Source organism: Bubalus kerabau, chromosome 10 (assembly GCF_029407905.1).
Source record: "Bubalus kerabau isolate K-KA32 ecotype Philippines breed swamp buffalo chromosome 10, PCC_UOA_SB_1v2, whole genome shotgun sequence".
NCBI lineage: Eukaryota > Metazoa > Chordata > Mammalia > Artiodactyla > Bovidae > Bubalus > Bubalus kerabau.
In genome coordinates, this window is record NC_073633.1 from 13,236,108 (window position 1) to 13,252,238 (window position 16,131).

At 41.5% G+C, this 16,131-nt stretch overlaps 1 protein-coding gene across 3 annotated transcripts in view; it reads right to left on the reverse strand.

The window, feature by feature from the left end:
- The window catches only part of TBCA (tubulin folding cofactor A), a 211,483-nt gene that overhangs the window by 78,045 nt on the left and 117,307 nt on the right, over positions 1-16,131 (reverse strand). Inside the window, exon 1 of one of the 3 annotated variants that reach the window (XM_055536637.1) lies at positions 5,156-5,349. The exons of 1 other annotated variant lie outside the window; for it this stretch is intronic. In XM_055536637.1, coding sequence (XP_055392612.1) covers positions 5,156-5,208 — 53 coding nt within the window. In that variant the 5' untranslated portion in view covers positions 5,209-5,349. Of the gene's footprint in view, positions 1-2,900; positions 3,091-5,155; positions 5,350-16,131 lie in introns of those variants that run through there. One more of the 3 variants, XM_055536635.1, reaches the window with a different exon arrangement.

Genomic DNA, 16,131 nt, shown 5'->3' on the forward strand with positions numbered 1-16,131 from the left:
TAAACAGGTGGTTGCCCAAGGGGAAGCATATAGGGGGAGGGAAATAAGTGGGAGAGATTAAGAGGTATAAGCTTCAGTTATAAAATATTAATAATGTGTCATGGCTACCAAGGGGGAAAGGGGAGGTGGGAAGAATCGGGAGACTGGGATTGACATATATGCACTATTGATACTACGCATAAAATAGAGAACTAACCAGAACATACTATACAGCACAGGGAACTCTACTCAGTGCTCTGTGGTGACCTAAATGGGAAGGAAACCCAAAGAGAGGGGGTACATGCAGAGCTGATTCAGCTTGCAGTACAGCAGAAACGAACACAACACAGTGAAGCGACTATACTCTAATAAAAATTAATTTAAAAAACTATCCAATAAAACCAGAAGAAAAAAAAACAATGCCACATCTTCTTTTTCAGATAAAATTATTTTCTAAATCACCAATAATTTAATACAAAAAAAGGCTACTATGGCAAAACTTCATGTTTACAGGATGCATTTAAATTTTAATTTAAGTAAAGTACAGTATTTAATTCACAGTTGTACTATCATCAAATAGTCTCCACATAATCACAGCACACAGAAAACAGTGCTATGTTTGGTAGGCATGTAAGTACTAATAGAAATCATCCTGGTTTGCGTGAGACTTTCCCAACTTCAGCACTGTAGGTTCCACATCCTGGAAACCCTTCAGTCCCAAGTAAACCCTACAAGTGATGCCAGTGAGACACTAGGGGGAAGGGAAGGGGAAGAACAGATGTACAGTTCTGCACTGGAAAAGAAGAAATCTGGAGTCATATTTGGTAATCCTTGCTAGGACTGCCATATTAGCTGTGACCAGTCACAGATAAGTAGATCTAGCAATCTGGAGCATGGATTCAAATCTTTAAAAAGAGCCTGCCAGAGCCAAACCTACTAACCAATACCCACTAACAATGAATCACATGTGAACACTGGCTACTTCTTGAAGTAACTTAGTATAATTACTCACTCTGAGTACACATATATCTCTATAGTTCGCAGCCAGAATTATCCCTGAGAAAGCAATCATGTTGCAGGGAAAGAGATATTTGGCAAGTCCTAGGAGTGAGAAACTCAGCACCAAGTCAGAATCAATGCTGTCTAACTAACAACCCTTTCCTAGTAACTGGACTCTCCTGTTTCTAGGAATCTAACCTCTTCTCCTGAAATCTATTTCTGGAAGTCAGATCCTTTGCCTCTGTTACAATGTGAGGTAACAAAGTTTCTCTAGGACTAGAGCACTGTTGAGGCTTCTTTCCTTACAGTCTGAAGTCACTGTTTTGCCAACATGCTGAAAAGTGCATCTTTCCACTCACTGTTTGATCTCCCTGTTGCCAAATACCACCATCTATTTATTGCCTGTTTCCATACTCCAGTAACATTCCATCTGCCTGCCCAGATTTCTTTCTAAATTAAAGCCCACTACAGGGAATTCCTAGATCACCTGAAGAATTTTAGCAGATCTGATCAGACACTAAACTCTTAAGAATTTACCCTCCCTAGTACTGCTGCTGCTGCTACTAAGTCGCTTCCGCTGCTACTAAATCACTTTTGTCGTGTTCGACTTTGAGCGACCCCATAGACGGCAGCCCACCAGGCTCCCCCATTCCTGGGATTCTCCAGGCAAGAACACTGGAGTGGGTTGCCATTTCCTTCTCCAATGCATGAGAGTGAAAAGTGAAAGTGAAGTCGCCCAGTCGTGTCTAACTCTTAGCAACCCCATGGACTGCAGCCTACCAGGCTCCTCCATCCAGGGGATTTTTCCAGTACTGCCTACCCAAACTGAACTCTAGGATTAATACCTAGAATATATTTCTAAGTGGCTTTCAATTCCTGGAAAGAAAACTGAAGGAATTCAGGGCTTGAATGACTTATAAATCTCTTTTTCCAAATAAAAGTTGTTACTTCTGAAGATAAATGAGGCTACGGGAAATGAACATCTTGACTAGAAAAACAGTGCTGAGACCAGAAATTGAATTTTAGATGACTGCTTTCTAAAACCAATGCTTTTATGAACGGGAATTCATAAAACCAAGAACATGTCTGAATCATGAAACTGAGAAGTCTCTGAAACTAAATTTGCAGAGGAAAAAAAAATGCATATAATGCATCTAAAAATGCATCTTTTTATAATAAAAGATGTTTAACTTATATAGAGAAGAATATAATGAAGACAAATGACCATTCATCTCCAACAATTACTAACGTGTTGCCACATATGCCTCATCTATTCTCTTTCCTTTGCTGAAGTAAAACGTAGAATTCTAAAAAACAGCATACTAAGGCAGATGTTGGAAGGAGTCAAAGTAAAATAATTTTCAGGAAAAAGTAACAGAAGAGAGAATAGCAAACAATATTTACAGGTTGAGAGTTACCTACCAAGGCAAAATATGGCCAATAAAAAGCTAAAATACAAATTTTACAGCTTTTTAAACCATATCTCATTTCAGTACATACAGACAAGCTCTAACCAAAATGCCAACAGAACAGCCATGAAAAAATATACAGTAGACATTGATTAATTTATAATTTGAGATATTACAGTAAATTATGAAAGGATTTCATTAAAATGATAAATATATGTAAGTATAAAGAATCAAAATTAAACTTTGATAATCCTCTATTATTGAAATAAAATGAAAACAAAACTTTATTTCCGAGCAGTATCTATACATACTTAGGAATTTTTGAAAGCCTAGAAACGTAATTATGCAAGTAAGTGTTTGTTGTTGTTGTGCCCAGTCATGTCCTCTCTTTCCAACCCCAGGGACTGTAGCCTGCCAGCCTCCTCTGTCCATGGAATTTTCCGGGCAAAAATACTGGAGTGGGTTGCCATGTTCTACTCCAGGGAATCTTTCCTACTGAGGGATCTAACTCACATCTCTTGCGTCTCCTGCACTGGCAAGCAGATTCTTCACCACTACACCACCTGGGATGTCCCAAATCAGCGTGTCTCCCAAAATAACAAATGTTAGTGAGGATGTGGAGAAGAGGGAATCCTTGTACACTGTTGGCAGGAATGGAAATTGGTGCAGCCACTATGGTAAACGGCATCAAGGTTCCTCAAAAACCTAAAAATAGAACCACCATATGCTCCAGCAATTCCACTCCTGGGTAGTTATCTGAAGAAAATGAAAACACCAAATTTGAAAAGATACATGCACCCCAATGTTCAGAGCAGCATTATTTACAAAAGCAAAGCTATGAAAGCAACCTGAGTATCCATCAACTGATGAATGCATACAGAAAATGTCACTCACAGACACCATAGACTGCTACTCAGCCATAAAAAAGAATGGAATTCTGCCATTTGCAACAATATAGATGGACCTGGAGGGCATTATGATCAGTGAAGTAAGTCAGACAGAGAAAGACAAATACTGTATGTTATCATAAAATGTGGAATCTAAAAAATAAAACACATTAATGAATAAGGCAAATCAGGAACTGACTCACAGAGCCAACTAGTGGCTACCAGTGCGGTAAGGGAATGGGCAGCACAGGGAAGGCAGTCAATGTAACAACTGTAAATGGAGAATAAATAATAAAATTCTGAATCTCTATGTTATATACCTGAAATTAATACTGTAAATCAACTATACCTCAATAAAAAAGAAGTCATTTCTCATGACTTTCCACCTAAAGCACTCTTCATCATAAGCTTTTGGATATATATGGCAAATCATTTTGCCAAATAGATTTATAAAAATGACATAACCAAAGTAAGCATAACAAAAGTGAACAACAGAACTCTGGGATGAGTAACAGTGCAAATTATGTTTTCAGTTACACATCTCAACTCTCCTATTACCACACATTAAAAAAATACCCTTGGGGTGGGGCACTGCAACTTAAAAGACTGTAGGTTAGAAACCTCAGTTCTTTGCCTGCTCTGCCACTAACTAGCAATGACCCCGAACAAGTTTACTTTTTCTATTTCAACTTCAAAGCTCAGCTTCTCATTTGTAAAACAGGAATACAAATCATAGTATTAGTCAACATGTACTTTCCACATACTGTTAAACAGAACAGCAGGTGCTACAACAACTGCGTGAGGCTGGTACTCCATTTTACGAAGGGGTAAACTGAGGCAGATGTAATGTCTTCAACAGTACATAACATGGCAGAATCAAGACTGGAACCCAAGCAGTCTCACTTCAGAAACGCTGTCCACTTCACTACTACTCATCCTGTCTCCATACTGCCTTAACAATGACAGTTTCTAGGAGAGCACAGTGTAAGGCCCTACGAATAAGCCTCAGAGGCAACAGCTTCATATAAATGAATCCATTCTCCCCTTTGCCTTGTCATCCCTCTGGTGAAAAATATCAACACAGGGAGGAAAGGTGTGCAAAAATGAAGAAGCCAGAGAGCTAGGATTAGACAGATTTATTGCCAAATTAACCTACTTCTTCAGAAGGCGGTTCATCTTTTCTCTTGGAAGTTTGAACTTTTGGGGTCTGAACAATAAAGTTCTCACAAGCACTCCAGTGTCTAACCACGGCTGGAATAACGACGAATTACCAGACTGGCCTAGCCAGGATGGCTGCTTAGCATCCTATAGCCTCTGGGGCGAGCCGCGGGGACGCTGGCTGGGGAGAGCGAGGCCTCGGAAGTTTGTCGAGAGCGCTGGAAGCTCACGGCCCAGTTTGGGACTGTCCCGCCTGCCATGTTGGATGACAGGGCGCCCGCCTGCTCCCATTTCGGATGAAGGCGGCCTCGGGACGCCCTCCTAAACTTGTGAACGGGCTCGCGCCTCCACCTGAGCGCAGGTAGAGGCCTGGAAGCGCCCCCTCCGGCCAGGTTCTCCGGGGAGACCCGGAGCACGACGGCAGTGGGCCGGGCCGCCGCCCCTCCGTCTCCTCGGCCGCGGGCGCGGGAGGGGTGCGGCCCAGGGACGCTCGCCTCTCCCCCGCCGGGCTTTCGAAGGAACGGGCGCGGGGAGCGGAGGGGCCAGGCCGGCGGGCTCGGGCACCCGCGCGCCCCCTCCGTCCCCGCCCCGAGCCCACCGGCCGGGGCGCCCCAGGTGAGGCCTGGAGTCCGGGCCCGCCTCGGGCCTGCGCTCCGCCGGGCCCCTCGGGCCGCCGTGAGGTGAGGGAGAGGAGGCAGCAGCCGCGGCGCCGCTTCCGCTTACCGCTTCACCACGCCGGTTTTGATCTTGATCTGCCTCACGCGAGGATCGGCCATGGTCCCTCGAGCGCCGCGGAAAGGAGGGGCTGAGAACCGGGGTAACCGTGGAAGGAGACCGCGCGGAGGAGGCGGGTCTGTCGGCGTAGCCGGCGCCGCCCGGCGCGCGTGCGCACACCCCGCCGCGGGCGGGGCTCCGCTTACCGCCCTGCCCTGCCTCCACACTCCCGCGGGCCGGGGGCCGGGGGGACAGTGGGCCGCGGGCCGGTCACCGCTTATCGCCCTGCCCTGCCTCCACCCAGTTTCCTGGTCGCGAACCTGCCCTCGTCTAGCTCAAATCGCTCCTCTTTTAGTTCTTGAACAAGACTCCTTTTAGTGTGGATACAAGTTAACACTTTTCCCCCGTCTCCGCAATCTGGGCTTTGGGGAAACTTCAGTGTCTCCCCGGATAGGCTGCTTTGGCCATGGGATTGCTTTGCGAGATTATCTGCTTAACGGACGGAGTGACCCAAAAATTGAAGATATTTAAGGTGTAATTATCTTATGTAAATTGGGCAGAATGATGCAGGTTTAAAGAAATAAAACACCATCACTCACGTAGTTAAGAGCATCCTTACCCTCTAGTCCAGACCTCTGCATTTATGTGGATAAATGTACCTAATAAATTGTCATCACCTCAAGTGTATCTTAAACATTCCACTTAGAAAATTTGTGTGACACAAAAAGCTTGGGCTTCGTGATCAAATCAACCCGCAGGCATTCGGGGTTTTACCCTTTAATGGTTAGATGACGCTGGACACGTAGGCCTCTTAACCTCATTGCTGAGCCTTTTTCCTTGTATGCAAAATAGAAAAATTAATGTCCACTTTCAGAGTAGGGGCTTCCCTGGTGGCTCAGATGGTAAAGAATCCTCCTGCAATGCGGAAGACCTGGGTTCAATCCCTGGGTTAGGAAGATCCCCTGGAGAAGGGAAAGGCTACCCACTCCAGTATTCTGGCCTAGAGAATTCCATGCTGTATAGTCCATGGGGTCACAAAGAGTCTGACACAACTGAGCGACTTTCACTTACAGAGTAGATATGAAGGTTGACACGTAATAGATACTCAATAGTTTTTTACTATTGCTTTATATTTCCAAAATACTTCTCTATTGCACAAAATGAGGCAGGCCTCCTGCGAGCTCCATCCGCCCTCTTCCTGATGGGGTCCCCCAGGGAACACAGGGCAGTGCTCCTTTCTTTTCTAGCTTCCTGGTATCATTCTTCAAAAACCTCACTGTCTTTACCCTTCCCTACACTTGCTTTCCTCCTGGCTTCTGTGACTAGCTATGGACAGGTCAAGCCCCTGACAGTTCAAGAACTTTAGTATAAATCCAACATCAAAGTGCACCTCCTGGGGACTTCCGTGGTGGTGCAGTGGTTAAGACTGTGCTCCCAAAACAGAGGGCACAGGTTCGATCCCTGGTTGGGGAACTAGATCCCACGTGCTGCAATGAAAGCTCTCACACAGGGCAAGTAAGACCTGGCACAGCTAAATAAATAAATAAACAAACATTAAAAAAAAAAAAAAAAACCACCTCCTGGAGAAAGTCTAGCAAGACTGACCTCTGTCTAGTTCATGCTCCTTGGATACTTTGGAATCACCCAAAATTCATTTTTATTTGGGGTATCTTTCTTTTAAAATCTATGTTTGAGTTCTTCATGAGAATGTGCTTACTTAACTCTTCATTGGATTACAAGCCTCTTTAGAGACAAAAACCTTGTCTTCTATAAATCTTCCTCTCCAAACCTCCACCTGTGTTCAGTGTACAGAAGGTGTTAAATTCAATAAATATTGTTATCGTACTGGTTGGCATACAGAAATACAATTTCAAGTGACACAGTAGAGCTATGACATATAGGGTGGGAGGAGTAAAAGTAAAAAACAGAAAAAAAAAAAATGGGACTCACCACAGCAAAATGCTACAATCAGAAATCCAGTAGATCATTAATATAAAGTTATTAGGTAACCCCTTAAGCCAAAGAAACAATAACAGTAAAACCCAAACATCAAAAGATTGTGAAGATAGGGTTCTTGCTACTGTCAAGGATCTTCCTTCAGTCAGGCAACAAAAACTTTGTAACATTTCATTCTTTGCTTTTTGCCATGGTTTCCAGAACCTCAGACCTCAGTTTTGCACTTTTTGCAGCTTTTCCCTCAGCCTAGGTTTTTGATGTAAATACCTACTATCTCACCAAACCCCCAACTCTGCCTCCACCCATTTGCTTTTTTTTCCCTTTGTTTTAATGATCTTGTATGTGTGAACCAGTAATAAATAAATGTAATATACCAGCCAAAAGACCTTTGCTGCTGCTGTATACACCCAATCCTACACTCAGGCCTTCCCCAATGGCTCAGCAGGTAAAGAATCTGCCTGCAACGCAGGAGACACAGGAGACGCTGGTTTGATCCTTGGGTCCAGAAGATCACCTGGAGAAGGATACAGCAACCCACTTCAGTATTCTTGCCTGGGAAATCCCATGGACAGAGGAACCTGGTGACCTACAGTTCAAATGGTCGCAAAGAGCTGGACATGACTGAGCAACTGAGCACACAGCACATGGCCAGGCCCGCAGTGTGTGTTTCATCTGTGTCTATGTGTCTATACTGTATGCTTGAGGCTATGCGTTAAGATCATGGTGTTTGGCCCCATGCCTAAAGATAGGGGACAGGCAGAATGTTTCCCACTGTCAGAAATTTAGAGTAGTGGTCAAAAGCATGAACTCTGGGGCCAAAATGCCTAGAGTCACTTTCCAGCTCTCAGTTCAGTTCAGTTTAGTCGCTCAGTCGTGTCCGACTCTTTGCAACCCCATGAATCGCAGCACGCCAGGCCTCCCTGTCCATTACCAACTCCCAGAGTTCACTCAAACTTAACCTCCATTGAGTCAGTGATGCCATCCAGCCATCTCATCGTCTGTCATCCCCTTTTCCTCCTGCCCCCAATCCCTCCCAGCATCAGAGTCTTTTCCAATGAGTCAACTCTTCGCATGAGGTGGCCAAAGTACTGGAGTTTCAGCTTCAGCATCATTCCTTCCAAAGAACACTCAGAACTGATCTCCTTCAGAATGGACTGGTTGGATCTCCTTGCAGTCCAAGGGACTCTCAAGAGTCTTCTCCAACACCACAGTTCAAAACCATCAATTCTTCGGTGCTCAGCCTTCTTCACACTCCAACTCTCACATCCATACATGACCACTGGAAAAACCATAGCCTTGACTAGACGGACCCTTGTTGGCAAAGTAATGTCTCTGCTTTTCAATATGCTATCTAGGTTGGTCATAACTTTCCTTCCAAGGAGTAAGCGTCTTTTAATTTCATGGCTGCAGTCACCATCTGCAGTGATTTGGGAGCCCCCCAAAATAAAGTCTGACACTGTTTCCACTGTTTCCCATCTATTTCCCATTAAGTGATGGGACCAGATGCCATGATCTTTGTTTTCTGAATGTTGAGCTTTAAGCCAACTTTTTCACTCTCCTCTTTCACTTTCATCAAGAGGCTTTGTAGTTCCTCTTCACTTTGTGCCATAAGGGTGGTGTCATGTGCATATCTGAGGTTATTGATATTTCTCCCGGCAATCTTGATTCCAGCTTGTGCTTCTTCCAGTCCAGCATTTCTCATGATGTACTCTGCATAGAGGTTAAATAAGCAGGGTGACAGTATACAGCCTTGATGTACTCCTTTTCCTATTTGGAACCAGTCTGTTGTTCCATGTCCAGTTCTAACTGTTGCTTCCTGACCTGCATATAGGTTTCTTAAGAGGCAGGTCAGGTGGTCTGGTATTCGCATCTCTTTCAGCCAGCTCTACTTCTTATTAACTGTGAAAACCTGGACAAATTAACAACCTTTCTATGCCCCAGTTTCTTCCTCTGTAAAACATGGGTGATAATAATAATGTTGTTGTTATTTTAGTCACTAAGTTGTGTTCGACTCTTTTGCAACCCTGTGGAATGTAGCCTGCTAGGCTCCTCTATCCATGGGATTTTTCAGGCAAGAATACTGGAGTGGGTTGCCATTTTCTTCTCCAGGGGATATCCCTGACCCAGGGGAATCGAACCTGCATCTCCTGCATTGCAGGTGAATTCTTTACCACTGAGCAAAGCCCGATTATAATACCTACCTGATAATGTTGTTATAAAGCCTAAATGAGTTAGTATTTATAAAATGCTTAGGACAGGGCTGGTACTTAATTAAGCCCCATACAAAATGTTTGTTAAATAAATAAGTCATCTGGGAGGTGCTAAATAGGAAACTGAGTAAACAGTAGGATACACACTTGTATGAATATAGAAATATACATCCTAATTTATGAGATTATGCTGAATTCCTGTTTGACTATTACCTTCATATAAAAAGGACCCATGTTGGACTTATCTACCACTGTAGCCCAGCATGTAGCAAAGCCTGGCACATAGTAGGTACTCAATAAACATTTCTTGAATGAATAAACCCCACTTTAAAAATCTTTTTTTCCCCATTTAACAATATGTCATGGAGCCTTCTCATTCCAACAAGAGGGCTACCAAGATAATTTGGAACATCCCATCATCACCCTCTAACCCCATACACACAGACACACACAACACACCTTTCTCTGTGCCTTGCTCCTTTGGGTCTGGACTTTGAGGAAGTAGACCAATGGAAGGTTATTTTTTGTTACTATGGGAGAGTACTAACCACAGGAGGCCTGCAAGATCTAGGCAAGCAGATGCCCTATGGTATTTGGAATAGAAACCACGCAAGCTGCATTTCTTACTGTTTGACACCCTTCTGTTCTGTTATACATAAGCGCCCCCCCGCCCCCACTTTTTTTTTTGGCCATACCAAATGGCACATGGGATCTTAGTTCCGCGACCAGGGATCGAACCTACCCTCCACAGTGGAAGTGCACCACTGGACTGCCAGGGAAGTCCTATCCATAAACCTTAATTGAGTTCTGTTTAAAGATTCCAGCCTGGGTTCAGGTGAACTATAGGAATAAATCTGTAGGGGATTCTGTAAGCAATCAGTTTATCAACATTCATGGTTGAAGCCTGAAGAGATCTGAGAGATACCCAGGACTCATGAATCCGGCAGGAAAAGAGGTAAGTCCAGCCATCTCCTCCCTGAGTGGCACTTCTCCATTACTAATAATCTTGGAGGGCTGAGGTGATATTTTATTAAAGAATGCTACCACTTCCCTGACAATACAAGTTGTTTTCCCCATACTTACTGGGCTGTGAACTTAGTCTCCCCATCTCTGCATGTCATTCTCCCTCAACTGACTCCGAGCTAGTCGAGATTAGCGACCACATCATGTTCATCTTAGTCTCTCCAGCATGAATCTTAATGCCTAATGGCAAGTAAATGCAGAGTAAGTATTTGCTGAGTTAAATAAAAGTCAAACAGGAGACTGACATAGATTTCTAACTTTGATGAAAGTTAAGTCTGATTAACTCCTTTTTGTTAAGTTAACTCCTTTTCGTTAAGTCTGATTTGGCTACTTGTACTGCTAAATGGCTAACCTGCCAGCAGGAAAAACCAATACTGACCCCTTGATATGGCACCATTCCAAGAGAAGATTATCTGGTGGCAGCTTGTTTTCGTAAGACCCCTTCCACCCTGAAAAATGCAGTGTAGCAACCCTGAGAATACACACCTCAGGTGTACCTTCAAGAGAAACTTCTGTAGGGAGCATAGTTGATTGTCAGCCTTAAACTTCCACAGCTTTCAGTTCACATATTTACACTAAGTCCATGTTTCTGTTCCAGCCAATTATTGAGCTAGTGCAAATGCTCACTTTTGTTTCCCAAAAGACATGTATAAGAATGTTCAGGGGCAACAACATGGCTCTACGGCTTCCCTTCTCATTCTCTGAACGGTATGCTGGATGAACAGAAGTGCTTGATTTTAGATATAGATTTTAGTCATCCAGTGACTACATTCTTCCCTTGAGGGTGAGTGCTTTTTGTATTATATCTAAAAAATCTTTGCCTACATACATCATGAAGATATTATCCTATGTTTTATTACAGAAGATATATTTTTTTATCTTTCACACTTATACTCACATTCCACTAGAACTGATATTTGTGTATAGGGTGAAGTAGAAGTGGAGAAGGAAATGGCAACCCACTCTAGTATTCTTGCCTGGAGAATCCCACGGACAGAGGAGCCTGGTGGGCTACAGTCCATGGGGTCGCAAGAGTTGGACATGACTTAGCGACTAAAGAGAGAGAGAGAAGGAAGTCAATATTAAATTTTTACCATGTGAATTGATTATTCTTTAAAGTCTTCTCTATACTGTTTTCTGCTCTATTTATAAATTGTCAGGGGCATCTACAGTAGACATTATTAGCTGGCTTACCAAACACTCATTCTCCAAACCTTTCTTCTTAACCTGTTTCCATGTAGGGTCTACTCTCTAAATCTTCCTTGCAGCTAGTGGTGACGAATTAGATATAACTGGAAACATGTAGCAGTTGATGGAAATGCTTTGGATTTCTTGATAAAAGGGACAAAAACAGGGAACTAGCCCTTTCCCACTTCTTCAGTGAAAGTAGATGGAACAACTGGAGTTAAAACACCCACCTTTCAATCATGAGGAAAAGACAGATATTTCAGATACCTAGTCCTGATATCATTTAACTGCTGAATCTAGTCATTTTATGTGAGAAAACAAATCCTTATGTGTTAAACTACTGTTTATGTGATTCCTGTTACTTGCAGCCCAAAGGACTTTCTAACTAATACAGAATCCATCAGAACTCCATATGTGTGTCTTTGTTTGGGAGAGGGGGGAAGATATAGCCACTGGATCTTCGGAAGAAAGATGCCTATGAAAACAAAAATGTTTCCAATTGTGGCTTTAATAATGTGCTGTGTTCTCATTGTATGCATGTATTAAACATGCAACTTAAATGGCCACATGTCACAGAGAATGGAGGTCGGAAGGCTGCATGTTTTAGATATCAAGAGTTCTATACAGGCATCAGGAGACTATCATCCTTTTGCCAGTGACTTATAGGGGGCCCCATTTACAGCTGAACAGGTATCTGATGTAACAATTCATTGTTCTGACACATACTGCAATCAGGATATGCAGTTTTTAATGCATCATGTTACATTAGCTCAGCCCATGGTCTAACACCATGTAACATAAATTTTGCCAAAAGGAATGACATTACATGACACTGACTTAAAAGACACACAGTATTTTTTCAGATCACATACTTTTTATCCATGAGTGCCCAATTCAAAAATCAGGCTGGCAGACAAAAGTGGAGTGAATGTGCAGCCTCAAAGCAGCATATTTATCTTGAGTAGTTTTGCACATTTCTACCTGTAGTCAATGATTCTATTCCATTTTTATGTTGAAATGCATGAGCAACATTAATGGACCTTTTTTTCTGTCACCTGAAGTATAACTTTTATTCAGGGTCAATCAAGAGAGACCTGAAAGGTGTTTTTGGACTACATGCTATAGATAAAATCTTTTTATGCGTTGTTTATCAGGAGCTATCTATGACTGTTCCATTTGAAACTCTTGCCAAAATATGTATGACTATTTTATTTGTATTGTATCTCTGACTTATTCCTTTCAATAAGATATCTTCCTTAGGTGTGAAATATTTTCAACTGTCATTGCATATTCTTTTTTAATATTAATTAGAAAGACAACAAAAAAAGAGATAAGGATTTTTGGACAACATATTACAGTTTCTAGATTACTAAAAGAATATTCTAAATACTGAGTCACAAAGATCCATTCATACAGGCTTTTAAATTTAAATTATTTACTTCTTTTCTAAATTATCTTCCTACAGAATTTCTTGTCCATTATAGTAAACTACTTAAGGCCTAGAGAATTCTTCTTGTGTTAAAAATCTAAAGTAAAAAACAAAAAATTAAGCAGTCATCTGCAAATCTTACTAAGATTCTGCAGAATAGTCTGCTAATGGGAAGGGAGTCTTTGTGAAATTGCGTTTCCCCTAGTATTTTAAGGTAATACAAAGATATTACTTCTTAATTGAGGAGAGAAATTTCATTTCAACTTCCACAACTTTCAATTCCAACATTACTACCCTAATATTTAATTACTGTACTTTCATTACTACTACAATTATTTCTGTTCCCTTATTACCATATTTTTTGGACACACGTGTGGGTGTGATTGCCATTTAACCACACAGTTGTGATTTTTAAGAATCCTTTTAGTGTAAGAGTTACATGCTTCCAAATGATACAGAAACTTTAGAGTCGACAAAACTTAACCAATTTTCCTTGGCTTTTTGGCCACAGAAGAAATTAGAGCAACAGAATTCAATAATGACCTTGGTTAAATACAGTAAAACAACTGGAAGTCTAATATGATACCTGCTGCTGCTGCTGCTAAGTCACTTCAGTCATGTCTGACCCTGTGCGACCCCATAGACGACAGCCCACCCGGCTACCCCGTCCCTGGGATTCTCCAGGCGAGAACACTGGAGTGGGTTGCCATTTCCTTCTCCAACGCATGAAAGTGAAAAGTGAAAGTGAAGTCACTCAGTCGTGTCCGACTCTAGCGACCCCATGGACTGCAGCCTACCAGGACCCAGTAATTATGGCACCCCGCTCCAGTACTCTTGCCTGGAGAATCCCAGGGGCGGGGGAGCCTGGTGGGCTGCCGTCTATGGGGTCGCGCAGAGTCGGACACGACTGAAGCGACTTAGCAGCAGCAGCAGCAACCAGTAATTAATGATTGAATTTTTTCCCACTTTTTACTCAGATGTTTTGGTATTTGTGTTTGGCACTTAGTCACACAATAGTGCTCCTGCAATTATTAAAAGCAGTGATTGGGACCTCAGCAATACATTGCTGGATAATCTTGAGCAATGTACTAATTCTCCCTGAGACTGAGTCTCGTCTACTGTAAACGGGCGCCACCCAGGGCTGCGCTGGCTGTAGCGCTTACGTAAGGCCGTGCACGTGAGGGGTTAGGCGCAAGGCCCGGCACATCACAGAGACTCAGCAAATAGTAAAGTTTAAAAAATACTAATAAAATTAAATTAAATTAAATTAAAAAAATACTCAGTACATAGGACTTACTGTTATTATCTTAATTCACATAGGCAGAGAATAAATTATCCAAGATTGATGCTCTTCAATAAAAGTTACATCATTTATTTTTTTCATTGAACTAGCAAAGAATTATAAAGGAAACCATTGCTTATCCACATATAAGGGTTGGAAGTTGAGACACAACTATTTTTGGACTAATTTTCTATCACAAACAGTAAAGGAAAGAAATCTTCACACGTTTAAATTTATTATTAGCATTATTTATTATTATTGGCATTATTAAAATATCTTTTCAATGAATACATTTAAAATATTATGTGTAAATTGTATATTTATGCCTATCAAATGTAATGCCAGCTATATACCTTTGGGAAAGATTTAAACTTTTAATTTTTCCCCTGAAATGCTTACAGTATGATAAAATGTGATAATGTAAATAAAGACACATTTTTAACATGTAATAAGTGCTCAGTAAATGATTATTATTTTCAAACAAGGCAGAGTCTCTGTATGTGAACTTTCTTTACTCTGAAGGGCATATTTTTTCAAATATTCATAACAATGTTTAAAGTACTGCCTCCTACTGCAGCCTATATTTTTCTTCTAGTATAGGAAAAAAAAAAAATTCAGGTAAGAAAATTCCTAAGAGGTAAAGGAAAATAAAGATGAAAATTAACAAAATTAAAGAAAAGGCTTTGCTGGCATGTTCAATTGTTTTGAGAATGTATCTTTGCCAAATCACTGGAATAAACACTGGGAATTCACTATTATTTAACTCATATTAACTAAAAATTAGTGCCTACCAGTAAAGGCTGATATATAGTTTAAGTTGTTTGCACTGTTATACACAGTGTAATTTTGCTTTCTTTGCTTTATAAAAGTTAATTTCTGTAAGTAAAGATGAAAAAAAATCAGTGTTTTACAAAATCTTCTTTGTAAATGGTTGGTGAAGTCTGACTGGATACCATACTAACCAAAGCGACTACGTTTTAACTGTTCTAACAGCAATAAAAAATAGTGAGGGAGAAAATTTAAGATACATTGCTTTACTAGACCATAATGTAGCTCTCAGTTACAAATGATAAGAGCAGGCTGTATGAATACTTTGTGAATTATTCAAAAGAAGAAAGGGAAACTCCAGAGTAAACTACCAGTTCCCAGTGGCTGTTGCAAGCTGTTTAAGCTAAATACTCACTGTGCCCTTTAAACTTTCATGATCCCTATTTTTGCTTTTGTAACCAACTGGAAATGGATGTAAAAGTGAAAAACACAACTAAGTTTAGTATAAAGCTAGGAACTGAAAGAAAATGGAGAGCAAGAGTGAGTTGAAAAATGAAAGAAAAAAAGGCAGAAATATACTTGGGATTAAATAGGTCAAATGGGTATACTCAAGGTACTATATTCTTGCTGATTTTCTGTCTGTTAGTTCTATCTATTACAAAAAGGAATGTTGAAGTCTCCTACTATAACTATAGATGTCTCTTTCTCCTTTCAGTACTGCCAACTTTTGCTTTGGGCATTTTGAAGCTCTGTCGTTGGGGGCAATCACATTTAGGATTATGTCTTCGTGAATTAACTCTTTTAACAACCTGTTTGCGTGCTAAGTCACTTCAGTCATGTCTGACCCCTTCAGTCTGTGCGACCCCTATGGACTACAGCATACCAGACTCCTCTGTTCACGGCATTCTCCAGGCAAGAATACTGGAGTGGGTGGTCATTTTCTTTTCCAGAGGATCTTCCCGATCCAGGGGTCCAGCCTGGGTCTCGGGCAGCGGGTTCTTTACCACTAGCACCACCTGAGAAGCCCTAGCAACCTGTAATGTATCCTTTTATCCTTGGGGATTTTCTGTGCTATGAAGTCTACTTTGTCTTGTGTAGTACAGCCACTCCCTATTTCTTTTGATCAGTG